Source organism: Salvelinus sp. IW2-2015, linkage group LG8 (genome assembly GCF_002910315.2).
Source record: "Salvelinus sp. IW2-2015 linkage group LG8, ASM291031v2, whole genome shotgun sequence".
NCBI classification, from domain to species: Eukaryota; Metazoa; Chordata; class Actinopteri; order Salmoniformes; family Salmonidae; genus Salvelinus; species Salvelinus sp. IW2-2015.
In genome coordinates, this window is record NC_036848.1 from 30,162,616 (window position 1) to 30,180,031 (window position 17,416).

At 43.0% G+C, this 17,416-nt stretch overlaps 1 protein-coding gene across 1 annotated transcript in view; it reads left to right on the forward strand.

Annotated features, from left to right (window-relative positions):
• Positions 1–17,416, forward strand: part of LOC111967711 (ubiquitin carboxyl-terminal hydrolase 22-like) — a 35,585-nt gene that overhangs the window by 5,958 nt on the left and 12,211 nt on the right. Inside the window, 3 exon segments of the mRNA XM_023992994.2 lie at positions 10,486–10,618; positions 13,693–13,806; positions 15,960–16,061. Coding sequence (XP_023848762.1) covers positions 10,486–10,618; positions 13,693–13,806; positions 15,960–16,061 — 349 coding nt within the window.

Sequence of the window (17,416 nt, forward strand, 5' to 3'; positions counted from 1 at the left end):
CCTACATGTTTCAAGCAGACCACCATAGTCCCTGTGTTCAAGAACGCCCAGGTAACCAGACTATCGTCRCGTAGCACTCACACATGTAGCCATGAAATGCTTTGAAAGGCTGGTCATGGCTCATATCAACACCATCATCCCAGACACCCTAGAACCACTCCAATTCGCATACCACCTCAACAGATCTACAGATGACGCAATCTCTATTGCACTCCACACTGCCCTTTCCCATCTGGACAAAAGGAACATCTAGGTGAGAATGCTGTTCATTGACTATAGCTGACGAGGAAGAGCAAGGCCCAACTTGGRGGAAAATCTGTCAACTTTGAGAAAAAAACTCTTTATATTGGAGTTGTCTCGATGGTTATGCATATTCGTGGCATGAGATTAGTAGCATAGCATCTCTTTCCATTGAATATTGACGGTTGACGTCAACAATCCTCATCGAATATTCAAAAAGGATTACYAAAAGGATTATAATAATGAGRTGTATACACCAATCCAAAGAAAGGATAGGCGAGAGCTAGTTGTGTCTTTTTGTGGACAATGACTCCCATTGTTAGGGCAGAGACACCTGTATCTTGTCAGTATATCCATAATATTTTCTACAGCTCAGCATTCAAAACCCATAGTGCCCTCCAAGCTCATCACTAAGCTAAGGACTCTGGAATTAAGCATTGCTCTCTGCAACTGGCTTCTGCACTTCCTGGCGGGCCACCCCCAGGTGGTGATGGTAGGCAACAACCCATCCGCCATGCTGACCCTCAACACAGGGCCCCTCTGGGGTGCATGCTTACTCCCCACCCTTACTTCCTGTTCACCCATGACTGSGTGGCCGTGCACGATTCCAATACCATCGTTAAGTTTGCCTATGACACAAAGGTGGTAGYCCTGATCACCAACYACGATGAGACAGCCTACAGGGWGGAGGTCAGAGACCTGGCAGTGTGGTGCCAGGACAACAACCTCTCTCAATGTAAGTAGGAGAAAGGAGCTGATCGTGMACTACAGGAAACAGAGGGCCGAGKACACCCCATCCACATCGACGAGGCTGTAGTGGAGCAGGTRGAGAGCTTCAAGTTCCTCGGTGTCCACATCACTAAGGAATTATCATGGTCCACACACAAACACAGTCATGAAGAGGGCATGACAAAGCCTCTTCCCACTCAGGAGTCTGAAAAGATTGGGCCCTCAGATTCGCAAAAGGTTCCACAGCTGCACCATTGAGAGCATCTTGGCTGGCTGCATCACCTCTTGGTATGGCAACTGCTTGGCTTCTGACCAGCAAGACGCTACAGAGGGTAGTGCGTACGGCCCAGTACATAACTGGGGCTATGCTCGCTACCATCCAGTACCTCTATACCAGGTGGTGTCAGAGGAAGGCCCTAAATTGTAACGTACTCAAGCCACCAATTCAGACTGTTCTCTCTGCTACCGCACAGCAAGCTGTACCGATGCAAGAAGTTTGGAACCAACAGGACACTGAACAGCTTTTGCACTAACTCTTTTGACTCATCACATACGCTCCRGTTACTGTTTATTATCTATCCTGTTGCCTAGTCACTTTATCCCTACTTATATGTACATATCTACTTTAATTACCTTGTACCCCTGCACATGACTAGGTAGGTACTGGTACCTCGTGTGTGTGTGTGTGTATATAGCCAAGTTTCTCATTGTGTATTTATTCTTTGTGTTGTTTTTCTATTATCTCCTTTTTTCTCTGCATTGTCGTGAAGGGCCTGTAAAGTAAGCATTTCACTGTTAGTCTACACATGTTTATCTAGCATATGACATTTGATCTATCTGGCACTTCTGAGCTCATTTGCTTTCTTCCCATCATGTCTTGCATTTCACAGTCAAGCCCTCCGTCTCTCTCTGTTTTTCAGTCCGAGCATTACAGTGAGTCTTGTTGGTCAGTTCACGGGATCTTTCCACCAGCCTGCTGCTCGCCACTCCTTTTGACGTTTGTCTGATTTTAGTCGCCACTGTTGCACTTCTGCTGCCTAGCCCCCTTTCACCCTCACTGCACCATGCCCCCTCGCCAACACAGAGCAGCCCTTCTCTCACTCTGGCCCAGCCAAGCACTGATGTCATCCCGGAAGAAGACCAATCAACATGCTTAGGCCTCGCTCACTCTTGTCCAATTCCACTTCCACATTGAACTATAGCGTGTGAGCTAAAACGCATCAGCATGAATGGGTTTGTGCTTGTCATTTGTGCGTGTGTGTCAGGGTTTCCGTTAAGAAAATGGAGCCAGACAACGTGACGGGAAGATTTTAATTTACCGGCCATTTGTGAAATTTACCGTACCCATATGCATTTGGTGCATAACCCATTAGGTTGTCCACCCACGGTGCTCACAATGACAGAGATCACATTTTAGATTAGGGTAATAAATCACATTTAGATTGTGGTAATGCGTCTAATAGAACATGCAACACATGTAATGAAGCAGCCAATAAAACGTCATTTTGAAACATTTGACAAAATACAATTTGCGGGACAACACCATTCTAAACAGCGATCCTGATAGCAGTTCCATATGTGACAGAGATGAAAATCTTTGTTTGAATCTTAAAGGGGGAATCTAAAGATATAACAGCTAGAATTGCTTCAGGGCTCGACATTAATGCTTGTCCGCTTGCAAGTAAAAAATAAAAATAGATTTAAGTTGTCCGAATAGACAAGTAAACAAAAATCACTTTCAAAAATTAGGCTACTCCGATCYGAATTGATCAGTGTCCTCCGGATGCAATGTTTTGCACACTGTCCTYCCAGTCTCRGCAGAGCGCATCAGAGTATAATCTAATCAAATCACATCACATTTTATTGGTCACATACACATATATTTAGCAGATGTTATTGCGCGTGTAGCGAAACGCTTGTGTTCCTAGCTCCAACAGTGCAGTAGTATCTACGAATTCACAACAATACACATCTGAAAGTAAAATAATTAAATTAAGAAAGATAAATATTAGGACGAGCAATGTCCGAGTGGCATTGACTACAATACAGTAGAATAGAATACAGTATATACATATGAGATGAGTAAAGCAGTATGTAAACATTATTTAAAGTGGCTAGTGTTCCATTTATTAAAGTGACCAGTGAATCCATGCCTATGTATTAGAGGTTGACCGATTTTAATTATAGCCGATTTCAAGTTTTCATATCAATCGGTGGGCGCCGATTACATTGCAATCCACAAGGAGACTGTGTGGCAGGCTGACCACCTGTTACGCGAGTGGAGCAATCTAAAGGACCTTGTGGCTGCAAGGAGCCACGGTAAGTTGCTAGCTAGCATTAAACTTTGCTTATWAAAAACAATCAATCTTCACATAAGCACTAGTTAACTACACATGGTTCAAATCAAATTTATTTATATAGCCCTTCTTACATCAGCTGATATCTCAAAGTGCTGTACAGAAACCCAGCCTAAAACCCCAACCAGCAAGCAATGCAGGTGTAGAAGCACGGTTAGTAATGGTTGATGATATTACTAGGTTAACTAGCTTGTCCTGCATTGCATATAATCAAAGCGGCGCCTGTTAATTTACCATCAAATCACAGCCTACTTCAACTTTGAAAAGCATATTCGTGAAAAAAGCACAATCGCTGCACAAATGTACCTAACCATGAACATCAATGCCTTTCTTAAAATCAATACAGAAGTATATATTTTTTAACCTGCACATTTAGTTCAAATAAATGCATGTTAGTAGGCAATATTAACTAGCGGAATTCTGTAACTTCTCTTGCGTTCAGTGCAAGCAGAGTCAGGGTATATGCAGCAGTTTGGGCCACCTGGCTCGTTGCGAACTGTTGTGAAGACCATTTCTTCCTAACAAAGACCGTAATTAATTTTCCAGAATAACATTGAAGGTAGTGCAATGTAAGAGCAATATTTAGACTTAGGATTGCCACCTGTTCGATAAAATACGGAACGGTTTTTGTTTTCGAAATGATAGTTTCTGGATATGCCATATTAATGGGGCGGCAGATAGCCTAGTGGTTAGAGCGTTGGACTAGTAACCAAAAGGTTGCAAGATTGAATCCCCGAGCTGACAAGGTAAAAATCTGTCGTTCTGCCCCCGAACAAGGCAGTTATTAACCCACTGTTCCTAGGCTGTCATTGAAAACATGAATTTGATCTTAACTCACAGACATCATTCAAACAGTTTTAGAAACTTCAGAGTGTTTTCTATCCAAATCTACTAATAATATGCATATCTTAGCTTCTGGGCCTAAGTAGCAGGCAGTTTACTCTGGGCACCTTATTCATCCAAGCTACTCAATACTGCCCTTCATCCATAAGAAGTTAAGTGAGAATACCCCCCCAAAACATTTGTGATGTCTCAATCTCCCATTCGATAATCACCAATCCTCAGTGTGAAAGCCCAATGGAAGTTATTGTCCTACTGCTACATTGGRCTATAGGCTATGAGTTCCACGCGCTAATTTCTTTAGCGTGTGGAATGCTGCCCTACCAAGCAAAAATTCAGTAACTGCTCATAGTGTGGAACTGAGAAYTAGTTTTTATTTACCTTGGTTACACAGTAAATGTATGCAGTTACTGCTAACATGACCCCCATTTTTTACAAAACACAATACAAAGGAGGCAGGATACTTGTCAACATGATTAAGCATGTATTTAATCTAGCAAAAAAGGGCTAACTAATTTTCAACCAAATTAGCAGTTACTGCCTTTTTGCCTGGTAGGGCAGAATGGATCAGTGTATCAATGTGTCCACATGGCTGGTGATCTTGCATTAGTTCACTTTAAACTTTTTGATATTTTTCATTCAGATTTGTATGATTAACCACATGAAACGAAAACAACATTATTATTGAAATGAAACGGGTTCCACAAAAATGCACATATGGAAATCATAAGTTTAGTTTTAGCGTTAACATTTAGCTACGTGATTTCGCTATTCGTTTGTGCTAATTTTGTAGTCTGGTTGTAGTCTTTTCTTGCATTTTAGCGCCCCCTTGTGTGCTATGCCGTAAATCCCAGTATGAAAGTAGGATGGTATGACAATAATGAAAATCTGGATACCGCCCAAGCCTAGGTCCTACAAAGGTTGTAAAGATGAACTTAGCCTTAAGATGGGCCTTGATCTTTATCAGATGGTCTGGTCACGGGCGAGGCTGTGATTGATGCACCCCTTAATGGCACATCAACACCAACTGGAAAGACTGCTGACAACATTGCCTTGCCTGCCTGCTACAGAGGAGGGATAGCGGGAAAGGATGGGGGACTGTGGAAAAAAGAGAATGGGAGAGAGGATAGAGAATGCATCCATKCTGGTTAAAATAGAGATGGAGAAAMTGAAGAYAACGATGAGAGGAATAGATGGAAAGGAAGAAAGAAGAGGGAGAGTGAGCAGTGGAGGAGAGATGTATGACGACGGGGGTGTGAGAGGGCAGGCTGTGAGTCTGGGACAGACCGAGGAGAGAGGGAGGCTGAGAGCAGCTGTACTGCAGTGCAGAATCCTGTTGTCACGATACCCACATTTTCTGCCGTATTGGCCAGTCACAGAATGGCACTTGATCCAGACAGCTCTATTGAGTTCAAGAGATAGCCATGCATTAATGAATCAATTATGTAGTGATACAATCGATTTGACTTRGTTTTTTACCAATCTAACTCCATAACAACATAATAGTAATAATTGATTTGAAWGATGAATCTCTATTAATAAACTGGTTTAATCWAGATGTAGCCTAGGTCTATTCACAATACAGGTGAATCACAGGTGTCTGGTGGCACCTTAATTGGGGWGGACGGGTTTATACTTATGGCTGGAATGGAATGAAATCAAACACCACACACATGGTTTGCATGTGTTCGATACCATTCCATTCCAGCCATTGTTATGGAACCGTCCTCCCCTCACCAGCCTCCTGTGAGGTAAATTWATATTCAATAGGAGTGTGTGCTTGTTTTGTCTGATTTATTGGGGCTGCAGATGAAAAACAATGTTTCCTTTCCATTTGGGACATATTGTACTGATCAACAACATTTYCATAGAAGAAGCGATATCTTTTATAAAAGTGTGCGCTGTCTCGAGACCTAATGATGTCATTCACACACAGTGAGAAAGACTGGAGAGATGTGACAGACTGAGGCGAGGGAGACAAGGTGAATGAGTAAAGTTTTTGTKAATGACTGATGTTTGGTGACKATCTGTTTTTTCGTTARGGTTTGCATATTATCACAAACGAAGTACTAGGGTAGAGAACTGATTGTTAGCTCTCGCTGTAAGCTAGCAAGGAAGGTTCGCCTATAAAGTGGGAAGCTACCGGCATCTTGCATTGTAAAGTGTTCAAGAATGTAATGGACGTTGTTTTGSAAACAGCAATTAAAGGGATATTTCACAATTTTTTTCAACTTCAAATTCATAATCTCCAGTACCACCACCCCAACGTGAAAATGGTGCATTTCACATGTTGATGTTGGGGTGGAGATGCTGAATATGAAGTTGTACATTTCCCCCCCCCCCCTTTTAACAATTTGCAACAGTTCTATATTCCGTGTTGCATTATTCAAGTGTGTTAACTTCTGTGCAGCATGAGTGGGGGAGCTAACATGATGCAGCCCAGACTCTCAGTGAGTGCAGTGGTTCAGGACAGGCTACAGCTGGCATTGAGTAAGTGGAGCAGGCACGGTGCGCTCGTGCTATAAGGGGACATTGGCTGTGCTGATTGGCCAATTTCATCCTCTTTCAATCAGTAGACTACTACGGGAGACACATTTGATAGAAGTAACACAAATTCTAGTATCGAAAAAGTACAGAAGTTTRGGTATACCTTGCAACATGAGTGCAGAACATCCAGCAGTGTGTGTTAGGGATGTGACAAATGGAAATGTTTGCTTAACGTTTAAACAGGATCTTTCTGAACATTAAGGGTCCCAACTTTGTTTTAAGGTTTAAACGTTCACACACCTAGAGTGTGTGTCAGACTCAGGGTGGCCATACTTGTGAACGTTAAGAGGTTCTTTAAGCATCAGCCKATTAAAATCGTAGACGTAGTTGCACATGATCAAAGGCTACATGTTGGCTGTTCCCATTATATAACATGGCACATTCAGCGCTATTCTAACCTCACCAGGTGGACGTGATTATGTCCTGTAACAAATTCTGCATCAGCCTATCAAAGATCTCTAACTTTTTTCTCCACAAACCAATAGTATTTCTAAAAATAGGTCAACTTGGCCACGACAGGGAAATATTTAAACCTCCAAATTCAAGGTTTACTTTTGTTCCCCTTCACTTGGTCTGTCAAGTGTAGAGTGCCAATATTGCTTGATCATCGCATCCTTGACTATGCTAACATTACCTTAGACAAAGTTCATGAGGCTTATTTCGCATATGACTAAATCCCACGTTTTTGCTTATCCAGTTCACATACACCATGTGCTTTTACGGAGAAATAATGGAGGTCTATACAGTGGTTCTTCCTTTAAAAATTGCGRRGTACTGCAGAACAGCTTGCGGGCTGCCGAAAAATTCTATGGCACGTTATTTAAGTGTCAGCCATTGTTGCTATTATTGGTAGTTAGTGCTAGTTTTCCCACCAGAGGGCATTTTTGAGAAGCTACGCTTTTGAAATGACATGGAGCAAGAGTCAAAGGGAGCACATGCAATCATGTAGTATCCAAAAAAGTGTTAAATTCTCAACCAGCTTAATCTGGAATGCTTCTCCAACAGTCTTGAAGGTGTTCCCACATATGCTGAGCACTTGTTGGTTGCTTTTCCTTCACTTTGCGMTATGACTCATACCAAACCATCTCAATTGGGTTGAGGTTGGGTGATTCTGGATTCCAGGTCATCTGATGCAYCACTCCRATCACTCTKCTTCTTGGTAAAATAGCCCTTAAACAACCTGGAGGTGTGTTGAGTCATTGTCCTGTTGAAAAACAAATGATAGTCCCACTAAGTGCAAACCAGATGGGATGGCGTTTCGCTGCAGAATGTTGTGGTAGCCATGCTGGATAAGTGTGCCGTTGAATTATAAATAAATCACTAACAGTGTCACCAGCAAAGCACAATGACAGAGATCATCCATTCACCTACTCTGCGTCTCACAAAGACATGGCGGATGGAACCAAAAATCTCACATTTGGACTCCTCTGACCAAAGGACAGTTTCCACTGGTCTAATGTCCATTGCTCGTGTTTTCTTGGCCCAAGCAAGTCTGTTCTTCTTATTGGTGTCCTTCAGTTTGTTTCTTTGCAGAAATTCAACCAAAAAGGCCTGATTTCATGCAGTCTCCTCTGAACAGTGATGGTGAGATGTGTCTGTTACTTAACTCTGTGAAGCATTTATTTGGGATGCAATCTGAGGTGGTAACTCTAATAAACTTATCCTCTGCAGCAGAAGTAACTGTGAGGCTCTTTATGTGGCGGTCCTCGTGAGAGCTAGTTTCATCAAAGCGCTTGATGGTTTTCGGACTGCACTTCAAGAAACGTTTCTTTTATTTTCCAGGATTGGACTGACTTCATTGTCTTAGTGTAAAGGACTGTCATTTCTCTTTGCTTATTTGAGCTGTTCTTGTCATAATATGGACTTGGTGTTTTACCAAATAGAGCTATCTTCTGTATACCACCCTACCTTGTCACAACACGACTGATTGGCTTGAACGCAATTAGAAGGAAAGAAATTCCACAAATTAACTTTGAACAAGGCACACCTGTTCATTGAAATGCATTCCAGGTGACTACCTCATGAAGCTGGTTGAGAGAATGCCAAGAMTGTGCAAAGCTGTCATCAAGGCAAAGGGTGGCTACTTTGATGTTGCATGTTCGATAATAGGCWATACTTTTGACTGCAAGACGATAGGCTTGCTATTGTTGGATGTTTTCATTAAGCTCTTAACGAAAAATGTCCGTTCCTTGTATGCATTTTCTGTTAGTCACATTTTACTGTTTAGGGAAAAAATTACTGMTTGTTGACCAGTTAATCAGGGTRGGTTAGTTGSCAGCAAAATGTACTGAAATTTGCATCCCAAGTACATGTAAGTGTAGGCCTGAACATCTATATGATATCGCTTATAGTAGCAGCAATTATTTATGTATKATTTCCAGTAGCATATGTGTCGGTCTGCAAGAGGGACTCCAAGAAGCTCTTCTTTAAATGTATTCAATCTTCATTTGAAAGGTTTTGGCTGGCCTTCTCTTCACAACATGCTAGCACAATAAATGTAATTCTACATTTTAAAATTTAAAAAAAACTCAGCTGGGATTTGAACCTGCCCGCAAATTGATAAAATAACCAGGTGCCAGGCTCGCAACACTGCGAGCTAGCCTAATCGTACAATTTTGAAAATTGGTGCGTATTTTAGCTAACTTTGATTAGCAGACCGTGCCGTTTGATTGCTGTTAAAGAGGCTGTCACGGAGAAGTGTTCTATCGCGTCCAACTACGTCGACAGTTTTAATTGGCTGATACGGAATTAGAACCGGATGTAATCACGGCCACCTGGTGAGGATGGCATGGGGCTAAATGGGCCAGGTTATGTAATGGGAAAMGCTAACATGTAGCCTTTGATCACGTACTACTACGTCAYTGATTTTAATTGGCTGATGCTTTAACTTTRTCTAATATTCGCAAGTATGGCCCCAGGGTTTTATGGAGTTTTTGTCTTGTCGGTGTTTTCTTTCTCATGCGTGCACTCTCTCCTCTCCATTTCTGTCTCTGTGTGTGTGATTTGTGCTTCCACCTCACCAACGGATTTTGGCCGAGGCAATAGTCATGGTGTGAACATGTGTCACTGATCTCTCAGCTCACTCCGGTGGCATGTCACCAGGGACACTGTGGCAGGACAGCTTGCCACGCCGAAATGGGCTCGGTGCAAAATGTTACAGCAAGGAAACTGTAACAGGAAGGCTATCCCAAAGGCAGCCTAAAGAAAAGGGAACGAAAAATCTAGGTCTATTTCAAGATCTGGTTGTATTATCGATATGATGCCAAATGGGTTCTCTTTATTGAGAATACATTGTGTGTAGTGGACTTGTGATCGCCAGGCTGGTGATATCAGGGGAGGGGTTTGGCAGGTGTGGAAGCTAGCGATCTTTTTCACCTTGCCAAAAGTGCAGAGATGAGGCAAGGACAGTGTAAGCAAACACCCACACGCCAGCTGAAAATGACKCACTGGCTTTCTCTCTCCATGACAAAATGGATGTGGTGTTTTATCATGTGCCTTCCATCCCTTTGTTTCCCAGAGATGCCAGGTGTTCTCTTCAGCCTGTTTGTCTTTTGTGAAAAGAAAGTWAAGTACAACCATGTAAATTTGCTCCTCTTTTCGTTGCAGACTTTCTCTCCATTAAGCTCGAACACGGCTGCCGACTTTCACTATAAACCGGATAAATCCGGTCTGATTGACCGACCTGAGTCTTTGTGAGTTTAGGATGGTGATGAGGACGCTGTTGGTTTCTATCGGTGATCCTCAACCTGTGGCCCTCTCTCGTCCCCCGCAGGCCAAGTCGTGTGTCTGTCACATGTGCGGCGCCCACCTGAACCGGCTCCACTCCTGCCTCTACTGCGTCTTCTTCGGCTGCTTCACCAAGAAACACATCCACGAGCACGCCAAAAACAAACGACACAACCTAGGTAAGACAGGCACACACACACACGAGCGCAACAAACGCTTGAGAACATCACAGCAAACTGCTCACTGTCCTATCAGGTTGGGTGGTGCTGTAGTATAGCTCTCCTCCTCTCCTATGGACCACAGCTTGAGTCCACACCAGCTCTACACTGCCCTCAGAGAGGGGAAGCCATCGGGATAGTGTTGTGCCAACATGGCCGTACTGGTCATCCTATACTCAAATRGACAGTTGATAGTCGGATCGGATGATACTCGTGATTGGAGAAAAAACGGAAGTGTTTTTTTTTTATATGCCTAAGTAGATATTGGCAAGATACCTCCCTGCACATTCTCACTGCAAAAAAGCTGCAGATTAGAAGCAGCGCACAGAGGGGTGTRTGAACTTGCAGCGGGAAGCCAAGTTTGCTGTCAACCAGTTAGAATGCGGATCAGTGTTTCGTCTTTTTTCCCCCCCCTTGCCCCGCTTGTTTGATATTATTCACATTGACAGCTTCATAGCAAACGTCCTCGCCGTGTAAATTATCATAGTAGCAGGCAACAGCGATCTAAACCGAAAAGCTTGCGTGATTGGGTGAAATTATGACCCGAGTGGACTGAGAAATACAGTTTCACTTTATCCAATCAGAGCTGCAGGATCAACGTACAGCCCGCCCTTCTCTTTACAGACAYCCAGTTGAGTTATTTAGACCATGTAGAACCTCGCACCTCGCACTGCCTGACATGAGAAAGAAGTGTGCTAGCACCCGATTTAAAAAAAAAAAGATATATATAAAAATTATATATATAAAAAATTATCACGGATAATTACAAAATATTCTCYGATCATAATTGTATCCACAAAATTGTTGCGATACTCGTTTTGTCCGACTACTCGGGACACKCCTCAAACATAGAACATGTGCTCTGCTCCTCTGTCTTACTTCATTCGTATTTGACACGTCAGACCTGTACAGCACCACCACAACACTCCGCCACCCTGCCAGGTCCCTCACCCACACCCCTGAAACATTAAAGACTCCTAATTACCCCCTTCGCTTAACTAGGCAGGCCTCGGCCGCTCCTCCTCCGCCCCCATTCAGCCACCAATCGCACACGGGGCCCAAACAAAGGCTGCTAAGTAGCTAATTATACTGTTGAGGAGGGTAATGAGCACCCAGTAAATAAAAATGTGTGTCCTTTTGTTCTGCTCTAGGGTTTTTATGGTGTCGAGATGAACGCGTCAACAAACCTTGTTGGGTTATCGGCCGCTCTACCACATCAGAGATGGAGCTGACGGCGACGTAAATCACCAYCTCGTTATGCAACCTCACGCAACATAATTGCAACACAATGCAACACGCCAGGACTGATGCCCCAGGGGCTATTGTACTGTGTAGTTGGCCACATAGGCACTAGGCACCAGTGGGGCTGCTGATTCTCTGTTGCACAAATGTGCCTGAGCAGCTCAGTGCATCGCAGCCCGGGTCTGTTAGCCTATAGGCCATAGATAGATTTACACTACAGCGGGAGGAGAAGAAAGGAACGGCCGATCTCACTAGATGAGTGCGCAGAGTAATTAACATYTCTTAATAAAACCCAACACAATTCAATTAAACCACTTCCTTCATTTTGCAGTAWATATTTTTTTGGTTTCTTTCTTCCTTTCAGATATTTGGTCTGTTCTTCCTCTATTTTGGCTCTTCATGTTACGTTTCTCCCTGTATCGGGTTATTTCTCTTTCTCTCCCTGCTTTTTCTCGGTTCCCATGGTTACACGAAGGTCTGTGGGTTTATTTTCATTTTGTCTTCTCTCAGCAAGGCTCACCTTGTTACGCAACTTTGTTCTCACTCTCTCTCTCTCTCTCTCCAGCTCTTATTGTGCCATTAACAGTGTGGCTGTTATTCAATCTGAGTCCTAAGGCTAGTGTTTTACTTTTTCAGTCTCTCTATCCTAATTTTTGTACCAGATTCTTCGGTAAATTGCCTCCCTCTTCGATGTGGCAATCTGCAAGGAAAGTTATATTTCCACTGCAATGACAGCATTATACACTTATGTCCAATATAATATAATATATTGTGTATAATATATAATATATATAATATACACATTACAMCTGTAAAACTGGTTGTATTTGGTTTGGCACGTGAATTGAATCCACAGGCAGACAAAGTTGTTCCACTCTTTGCTCTTAGCTGCAGCTTGGTACTCCTCAATACCTGCAGGGCCCAGTCTGACATTTCAATAGGTTCAGTTACAGCTGGGACACCAGTCAACACCACATCTATCCACATTTTAATACCGTAATGAATCATTCGGGGCGATCATTTAGACACACACAACCTGCACGTCCCGTGCTTTCTCCACGTACACCTAATGATTGTTATGTCTGCCTCGAGCAGCCAATTGCATAGGCAGGTTGTCATGGGAACTGCAAACAGGTATTGGAGCTGCAGTTGCTGAGAAGGTGAGGAGGATATGGGAGAGGGAGGGAGAGAGAGGGATGGGGAGAGGTGAAGCTTTTACCTGGCTCTATCCTCTTTCTATCCCTCTGTCTGTGTGGGTACCTGCATGCACGGTAGCTGACTAGTTGACTGTGAAAAGTCGGATTTTCAGATGAAGTGGTGTTAAAGATATCAACTATGGCTGACGAATGGTATTAGAAAACGTGCACTTTACACTACCTTCATAAATAGACATTTATCAAAACATTATCAAGTGAGGATGTGATCACATTGACTATAATCCCTCCCGCTCACCCCGGATCTTTTCCTACGCCAAGGATGTTATCAGAAAGTCAAGTTGTCAGCGCGTAAGCTGGCCTTGCGGAGGTAGAGAGCTAGCTAGCTGCTTACTCCMTTCTCCAGGACTAATCTTGGATATGTGACCCAAATGGCACCCTTTTCCCTCTATAGTGCACTGGGCCCTGGTCAGAAGTAGTGCACTATATAGGGAGTGGAGTGCCATTTAGGATGCAGACTAGAGCTACAACTGAACGGAATGTTCCGACATAGCCTTGAGCTGTTTCATACCTCCTTCTCCTCCCCATTTATCATTTGTCACTTCATCATTCTCTTTCTGTCTCTTGTTTTTCTTCCAGCTATAGATCTATTYTACGGAGGTATATATTGCTTTGTGTGCCAAGACTACATATACGACAAAGATATGGAACAGATTGCCAAAGAGGAACAGAGGAAAGCGTGGAAATTGCAAGGTAAGTTCTTTCCCCGATTCAATCCCCCCAGTATTGCCCTCTGACTTATACAGTGACACCTCGGTTATAATCACAGCTTTTTGTTTTTTAAACTTTTGATTTATTGCTCGAGTTTAGCGTTCTCTCTCGCTCTCTCTCTTGTTCCCAATCCCATTCACCAAGCCCTGCCCCATTACTCAAGCAGGCAGTTTCTCATGCTCAAGATTCACTCTGCAATGCATGCATTGACCAAGCAGCAGCATGCAGTCAACAGGTTTTTCCTAAAAACAACGACACACCTTTTCATTTAGCTTCTTAATATATATCCACATGCTTTCTGTAGTATACTATTCTTTTGTGTAATTTGCTAGTAAGTTGGTTTTTAGCAAGCTACAAAATTGCCCCTAATGCTAATCGCTTGCTAGCTAAATCTGGGAAACACTCTTTTCACACCTTCGATAGCAGGTTAGGAGATTGACGTTAAGGTTAGGAAAAGGGTTAGCGAAAATGCACTCCTAACCTGCTACGAAAATCCCTTTTTCTCTAAGTGGTGTGAAGTGTCTCYGCTTTTTTTTAAACGTGTATTTTTCCGTATAGACACACCGTATATGCATCGAGCWTGTCTGATGCTTTAAGCGTACTGTTTGAAATAAGACACAAACAAGAGGGGAGCAAGATATCAAGATAACTAGAAGAAGAAAAATTGACCCGACCATCCCCATACTGCTCCTACTGGCTTTGGCAGATGCTGCTGTTACTCTCCTGAAGTTGCCGGTAATTGGCTACACGAAGAGTCGGCAARCTTTTCTGATGTGGAATTTCAATTTATCTGACCACTTTTACCTGATCTGCGTGGCAGTTATGGTTTTCATATGCACATTTTTGTGCAACAGTTTAATTTCATTTCTAATAATGTCTTCGTATATCAAAATTATTGTCATGTGGTTAATCAGAATTCTATCTAAATGAAAATGAAACAAACCTAAAAGGTAACTTCTATTGTCATTGCCAATTATGTAAAAAATTGCCTATAAAGACAACAAATAAAAACATTGCAGCCTGCAGGTAGAAAATAACCTTAAAAAAAATGTATATCCAAAAAAMCACATTGGCTATGCATGGCCTGTCTGCAACTAACTTGAAACATTGGTTCAACTATTAACTTGGGTCTGGCCTGAAGCTCATGCTAGCAAAATTGCAACATTGTATAAGATATTCTGGGCCTTCAGTTTCCTAAGCCAGTAAGCTCAGGAAAGACACAGATATATAGGCTACTTTGGCAAGGAAAAATAAGTAATCAAGTAGGCCTATTTCATTCACTTTTTCTCTTTCATGCTGAGTGGTTATCGAAAGGGAGAGAGCTGGAACTATTTTTCAAATACATCGAGACGACAGGATTGTGTCAAGGCACAGATCTGGGGAAAGGAACCAAAAAACGATTGCAGCATTGAAGGTCCCCAAGAACACAGTGGCCTCCATCATTATAAATGGAAGAAGTTTGGAACCACCAAGACTCTTCCTAGAGCTGTCCTACCGGCCAAACTAAGCAATCGGGGGAGAAGGGCCTTGGTCTCAAGCACCCGATGGTCACTCTGACAGAGCGCCAGAGTTCCTCTGTGGAGATGGGAGAACCTTCCAGAAAGACCACCAGCTCTGCAGCACTCCACCAATCAGGACTTTATGGTAGAGTGGCCAGACGGAAGCCACTCCTCAGTAAAAGGCACATAGCCCGCTACAGCGTACAATGACATTGTAGACAATTTATCTGCTTCCAACTTTGTGGCAACAGTTTGGGGAAGGCCCTTTCCTGTTTCAGCATGACAATGCCCCAGTGTATAAAGCGAGGTCCATACAGAAATMGTCGGTGTGGAAGAACTTGACTATCGCAAGTAAAATCACAATATTTGGGACCAAAAAATAAATAAATGTTACCCTTATTGTGCAGCCCTAGTGCAGTATATTACTGCATCTCTGGTATATGTAAAATGCATTTTCTCTAGAGATTCCACTGCATTGGCCATGTAGGTTTCCCTATTTCCTATTCCCCTCCCTTCAGGTTTAAGGTAAAGCTACCCATCTAGTTAAATCTAAGTCCTCACATCCTCTCTAGCTCTCCGCCTTGCACTTGTTTTTTTTTACTGATTTCTTTCCTGTTGTTTGTGTGTGTGTGTCAGGTGTAGGGGAGAAGTATTCGACGTGGGAGCCCACCAAACGAGAGCTGGAGCTGCTGCGGCACAATCCAAAGCGTCGGAAGATGACGACAAACTGCACCATCGGTAAGGGCTCCTCCTCCCAGTGCTGCACTGTCTGGCTACAGCAAGAGTTGTCTTGTGCCTGCTCTGAAAACAAACCATACTCCTTGGTCCCCTTATCCTAGCTTCTTACCCCTGCCTAGCCCATACCCTCTCCCCTTTCTGTGTTTCCCGAATCTGAAGAATCCCAATAATGGGATAAGCAATATGGCCGAAGGAAATTATAAGGCTTGGTGGAGCCATTGCCATATTGAACCCGTCATATTGGTCCATTCGGACCTGCCAACACAGGAGGGTTAGTGGAAGGGACTAGGGCAAACAGCTCTAGTCTGCTTCTGTCTATATGGGCGTAGTTCATTTCCTATGAGGTTCAGTGTGATGACAGCATCTGCAGTATAGACTGTGATGTCTGTGGGCGGATAGAACCCCCAGTCTCTCCTTAATCTCATTGCAGAGACTTCTGTTTGGCTGTGTCTGAAAAATGTGTTTATCTGGGAAAGTGTGTGTGAGAGAGAGAAATACACACACTAGTAGTATGTTATTGATCAGGGATTTAGGAAGTGCTGTCCAGTGGAGAAATAAGACGTTCCTCTCCTCTCTCTCTCATCCCTCTTTAATTCTCACCCCTCCTCCTCCACACAGCTATGGAGCAGCTCAGACAGCGTTGGAGATGAGTGGTGTTAAACAGCATGGCATAGTGCTACTGCTAGGTGCTAAACGTTCACGCTCGCTCGCGCTCTCCCTCTCGGCGCTTGCTAATCTCAAGTCTTTTTGTCAAGATGCCCTGTACTGTGTGTAATGGTGCCCTGTAGGGGGGGGGGGGAGACATCTTGCTCACCCCAGGGTTCTAGGGTGAGCAGCTGGTCAGGGGCAACATGTTTTTTAACACACAAACGTTTGGGGTCACTTAGAAATGTCCTTGTTTTTGAAATACATTTTTTAAATTTTTTATGAAATGATCTACATAGGTGTTTTCTTTCAAAAACCGGGACATTTCTGACTGGCCCCAAACTTTTGAACGGTAGTGTATGTCATTATGTCTTTGTCGTAAATGTTTACATGGCATTTGTGTAAAAACTTTGGAAGGGCTAATTGAAAATAATGCCCTTTGTTGATTTAGATGCTTTTTTTCATTAATTAGACAATTTTTCTCTTGAACCATATGGTCTATCGACTAGAAACTCATGGACAATATGGACAGATAACACATCTATACTGTATATATGATTCATTTTATGAAAAGTAATTCAAATTCAAATTATATTTGTCACATGCTTTGTAAACAACAGGTGTAGGCTATTAGTGAAATGCTTACTTACAGGTCCTTTCCGACAACGTAGAGTTAAAGATAAAACATTCAATGACGTAGAGACACGAGG